Below are 5,805 nucleotides of genomic sequence, written 5' to 3'. Positions count from 1 at the left end.
ATGTCCAGTCCGCCCCTATTTTTTAAACCTACTATTTAGCATAAACTACGACATTAGCTATTTTGTTTAATATATTACGTATGTGTAATTCTGACCACCTGCTGTTTGTATGGCTACTTAACTAGAGTAATTGCATGCATAGAAGAGAGTTTCTAATATTTTTGGTAATATCGTTTATGCCTATATTTCTTTTTCCCTTAAAGATTAACAATAGCAATTGGTCTCGGAAGAGTACGCAGGTACGTAACTGATGATGACCAGATCAGATTAGGATAAACTTGATGGCAATTTAGGCAACGGAGATAACTTTATTAAGGCTATTTAAGTAAAACTTTATTATTATTAATTTGTTTTTGGATAGTTTTTAAACTCAATGGCCCAGATTGCTAATTAGTATTTGGCTGTATTTTGAACCAATACTATGAGAGGTTTACTTAGATGAAGTTGTTTACGAATTGATATACTTATTCATGAATGTCACTTCAGCACAAATAAAAAATCCACTGTGCTCTCTCAGAGACATCGTTTTATACATTTACCACCGCAACCCTGATACGTTGCCATTGCGAGTATACCTACTTAGTTTAATCACTAAAGTCTTTATTTTAAAGTAGAGGTAAATAGCCACATCTATCCCGATTTTCATTGAATACAGTCGCTTGAATACCAAAATATGAAGTGGTTCACTACTTACATTGATGAGTATTTTACTGATCCCGAGTTTCCATCCTTGTCTTTTCCTATAGTTTATGTGAAACTACTTAAACTATGGGACGCCCCGAGGGTATACTATGCGATCCCGTGGTCTTTGGCCTTAGCACTAGTGAGTCAGGTCATCTACATTCCCTTCTCGGGTCGGCCGCTACATTTTTTCGTAAACATGTTTCAAACCGGCTTCTTCCACCTCGGATTGACGAAACTGGCATTCTTCTTCTGGAACTGGGATAGGTGGAACAAAATAATCTACTGGCTATCCGGTTTGGAAAGAGAGCAGCTAAGAGACGAGCAATTAAAGACGATCGTAAGCAGTTACATAAAGTACAATAAGCGCACCACATGGTATTTCTGGCTGTGCGGGATGGGCACGTTTTTTGTTAACTACGGGGAGAATTTCATTAGTGTGATAGTTCAGATGGAGACGACTGGCGTGGTGGACCCGACGTATGTGTCGTTCTTCTGGCTGTGGCCGACGGAGCCGATGACGGGGGGCCGGCTCAACGTGTACCTCTACTTGGGGTTCCAGTTCATCTACGCGTGGGGGGGCGTGTCCTACCTGCTGGTGTTCGACTCCATGTCGGTGTCGGTGATGATGACGCTGGCCGGCCAGCTCGAGGTGCTCCGGGACATGTTCCGAACGGCCCTCGACGAAGACACGGAAGAGAAGCAACACGAGAGTCTTATTAAATGTTACAAGCGATATATCGATATTTTGGAGTAAGTTGTGCATCGTGCTAATGTTTATTATTTGACATCGAATTTGTACAATATAGAAAAACCTACGACGATGCTTAATGCAGTGCTAACCGATGTTAGCATGTAAAGGGGTAATCATATTTTTTATTCATTATTTTTGATTGATATTAAATACTTATGTGTTTTTTTTATCTTACAGCACTCACAAGTTGAGCAATGAATTAATGTCTCCAGTGTTGTTTTTATACCTGCTGGTTGCATCAATTAATATGAGTTTGATACTTTTCAGCCTACCAAAAGTAAGATATTAATGCATTCCTTCAATATTATCAGAACAGAGTCGTTGGTTTATCATAATCATGATTATCTTCAGGGTGTTGGTGCACCAAATAGCATAATGTTCTCTGCTTTCCGCATCTAGCCACAAACGGCAACCTGTCTTAAGGGCAGGAAGGCGTTACACGCTTGGCTTTTCTGTACCTAGTCTCTATTTTATAACATAAGTAATTTTTTAAATTTAAAGTAGGTATTATATGTAAATGTACTTGATTGTATGACAGGTTTCGTTTTTTTTTCGATTCACCCTCCAGTGAAACAATAGTGGGAATGTAATTATTCTTACGTTTGTTACAGTTGGGACTCTCGGCCACTATAACGTCAGTGGAGTTAGTTGCTTCGTTGATAGTCGAAGCTTTTTACTATTATTGGCATGGACAGCAAGTTTTATACCAGGCAAGTACACATTGTAACTAGATATTGTAATTAACTACTGGGTTATGTAGTACCAAAGTTCATGTGTAAGATCTTCAACGTTTTGTGACGAATTTAAATCATCAATTTCATATCGTCCTCTCATGGGCGTACCCAGGTAGGAGAAGAAAAAAATCCCCTAGAAGATAAAATTAACGTAAATTTGCCTGCCAAGTGGGAATTTTTGCGACCATCATCTCGAAACAGGTATGAGCTGCCCCTCCCTAGCTGAAATCCTGGGTAGCTGCCCCTCCCTAGCTGAAATCCTGGGTACGCCCTTGCGTCCTCTGCTATAAAAGATATAAGCCTCTCCTAAGGACCTTCCTCGTCTAATGACTACCGGCTACATGTCACGCATGCGACCCGTGTGTTGAAGATGCTACGTATACTTATGTCATGACCATACAGAACTAATTAAAAATGAATATGATCAGCTGTCCAATATTTGTCCACTGCTTCTCGTCTTTCAAGGAGATTTGAATTTCAGTTTACAGGCTTTGAAAGCTCTGGCGGAAAATTAAACTTTATCTAACTTAACTTTAAGTTAATTAAAAGTATGTAAAACAGACTTATACCTTTTTACTAGGTTTCCTGTACCTTTTGTAAGTTGTCTGGTAGAAAATCTTCCGGCATTACCTTTTGTACACTTATATCCTATACAGTTATATAAATAAATTCTTTGGAGGATATCATCCTTAGCTCATATCTGTGTTCACCTTTTTATTCAGAGTGAGATAATAAGCGCTGCGGTGTACGAGTGTGACTGGGTCGACAAGAGTGCGGCGATTCGTCGTCTTGTCTACATCATGTCCTCAACCACTGACAAACGACTCATATATCAAGCCGGTCCTTTCAATGATGTGACGGTGGCCACTTTTATATCTGTGAGTATATTGGAGCAGGGGCACTATCTCGAAGCTAAAATGAAGTAATATTTATGAAGTCATTAATATCAAATTCAATACATTTTGAATTCGAAAATCGGGATAGGGGGCCACATTCTAAAGTCACTTTCACAAAGCAAACACATAGTAGAGCTGTTGAGCAACGTAGCCGTGACGTAGCCAAGTTCGACCTGTCGTCACACGGTCTGTAGTTCAGATACTCCACGCTTGGGGTGCTGACATCAGTGCGTGACAGGTCCCGAGCTTGAGCGGTACAGTTGAGTCTTGAAATGATTTTATTTTACGTGTTTCTCGATAAAAATGAAGTTGTTTCATTGTTGGATGTAAGAGCTACAGTGATGATAGAAGATTTGTGAAGTCATTAATATCAAATTCAATACATTTTGAATTCGAAAATCGGGATAGGGGGCCACATTCTAAAGTCACTTTCACAAAGCAAACACATAGTAGAGCTGTTGAGCAACGTAGCCGTGACGTAGCCAAGTTCGACCTGTCGTCACACGGTCTGTAGTTCAGATACTCCACGCTTGGGGTGCTGACATCAGTGCGTGACAGGTCCCGAGCTTGAGCGGTACAGTTGAGTCTTGAAATGATTTTATTTTACGTGTTTCTCGATAAAAATGAAGTTGTTTCATTGTTGGATGTAAGAGCTACAGTGATGATAGAAGATTTGTGGACGAAAACAAAGTATATTTTCACGCGTAGTAATATTTTTAATTATATTTTATTTTACTTCTAGAATATTCTAAATTGCTGGAAGCGCCATCTTGTGTCAAAAAGAAATACTAGTAAGGGATGTACTCAGGCCGGATGCCGCCCGTAAAAAATAAATAGGGGGCGTCATGTTTATTATGAATTTAATATTAAGTTTTTCTTAGATTTCCTGACACTGCATTGAAGCAGCAATGAATTAAACTAATCCACAGGCTGAGTCCAACAAAATACAGCAAAATATGTTCTCTACATTTTAATGCGGAGGACATACCTACTAAACACGAAAATAAGGTTTGAAAAAAATAAGAGCAGGTAAAATTCAATTAATTACTAAAACCATCGATGTTGAAAAAGGCGGAAGGAATCTCGCTAACTAAACACTGAGGCACAACAATGGCGGCGATATGGGAGTGTGTGGGTGCGTCGTGATTATGATTATCAGCCATAAATGAGGATTGGCTCCATTCACTAAATGCACATATCCAAGAACAGACACCTTTATTTAATCATATCACACACCTCTCCAAAGAAATTATAGAGAAATATATAAATATTAGATTCAGGCATATTACTACTTCCAAACACAACAGTCACAAAGCGACAGCATTTTAATAAGACTGTTCTTTTTACAGGTGATTAATATTATACCTGATTTTAATAACATGAATATCCGAAATGAAAACGATTCCGTGTTTGGAGGGCACGTTGAGCTGTCGATCCCGCCATCTGGTGTTTTGGTCCGTACTCACATACGGTATTACTCGATCGAGCTAAACTGTCGGGTATAATATAACCCATGGCATGGACTTTCGTCCACCCATTCAGCTTTGATTTATCGAGTGGGGCGCGTCGTTTAGTATTCACATACACATATTTCGAGCGGCTTCGAGTAGGTTCGACGAAAATTACTTTCATTTAATTCCATCGGGTCGGCTCGGCGCGAGCCCTCGAGCTGTTTTTTGAGCTGAGTTTTGCGGTCCATACGTAGATTTTTACCCGACTTCGAGTAAAACTATTGAGTAATAACGATAGTGAGTACTGTCCATTTAATTAACAATAAGTGTTAATATATAAATAATAAAAAAAAGTTAACTGTTAAATAGGTAACTATTTAATAAACAAAACATATTAAAATATTTTTTTCATGTTTCCCTTTTCTCATACTGTATTTAATTCTGACCATTTAGCGCCCCATTTTATATTATGCCTTAGTCCGTCCCTGTCTACCAGTTCGCAATGACAAATAAATTTGAAATACATTGCGTCATTTATTCTTCTTTGGCCTTCAGATATCATATGAGCTACGCAATGTATAACCACAGAGGCTACTTTTTCTACTTGAACTTAGATGGCGTTAACCTGAGCTTTACATAAAAGTTCATCTACTTGAACTAAGATGGAGTTCGCGTCCCGCACCCCCGCGCACCTCAGCCTTCAACCCCAATTAGTGGCTTCATCTCATCCTATATAGAAAACGAAATATGGCAGCTCTACTTTGTATTTGCTTTGTGGTCACTTTAGCACTGGCATATTTTAATTTGTTTTTATTCTGGATATACTCTTACACATTTTTTAAATTACAGCTACTTGTTAATTGTTGTTTACCTTGGGTGTAGATATTTTATAAACAACTTCTAACACTTACCTTTTTTCCAGTGTGTGAAGGTGACCTACAGTTTCTACAAACTTATGACTACAACAGTATCCTGAAATCGGAGAGTCAACATTAACATCCTTAAAATTACTTAATATTTCTTTCTTTGTCAATTTCTGTACTTACATTTTTCATTGTTATAAATAAACATTTCTATAATCTATACCTACCAGTTTTTAATTAGTCAAACTAGCGGAGTATATATGTAGTTATATCCCTAGCTACCAACTTACTGCCAGTTTCAATACCTCTATCTACAGATGACCGGTAGTTACTTTCATACTTTATTTTATTTATTTTTTATTTTTACATTTTCGTGGAGAACCAACAGCATTTAGTTAATAACTAAATATGACTTATGAACATATA

The 5,805-nt window shown here is 38.1% G+C and overlaps 1 protein-coding gene across 1 annotated transcript; it reads left to right on the top strand.

The window, feature by feature from the left end:
* The first annotated feature begins 646 nt into the window (after positions 1–646).
* Positions 647–5,592, top strand: LOC105398777 (odorant receptor 49b). The gene is made up of 5 exons (XM_048623270.1): positions 647–1,434; positions 1,613–1,712; positions 2,047–2,145; positions 2,892–3,047; positions 5,439–5,592. The coding sequence occupies exons 1-5, from the start codon at positions 674–676 to the stop codon at positions 5,490–5,492; spliced, it is 1,170 nt and encodes a 389-aa protein (XP_048479227.1). The 5' UTR covers positions 647–673; the 3' UTR covers positions 5,493–5,592.
* Positions 5,593–5,805: the final 213 nt, after the last annotated feature.

Source organism: Plutella xylostella, chromosome 9 (assembly GCF_932276165.1).
Source record: "Plutella xylostella chromosome 9, ilPluXylo3.1, whole genome shotgun sequence".
Lineage (NCBI taxonomy): Eukaryota > Metazoa > Arthropoda > Insecta > Lepidoptera > Plutellidae > Plutella > Plutella xylostella.
Note: the sequence above shows the minus strand (reverse complement) of the source record. Positions and strands in the feature narration are given on the sequence as shown.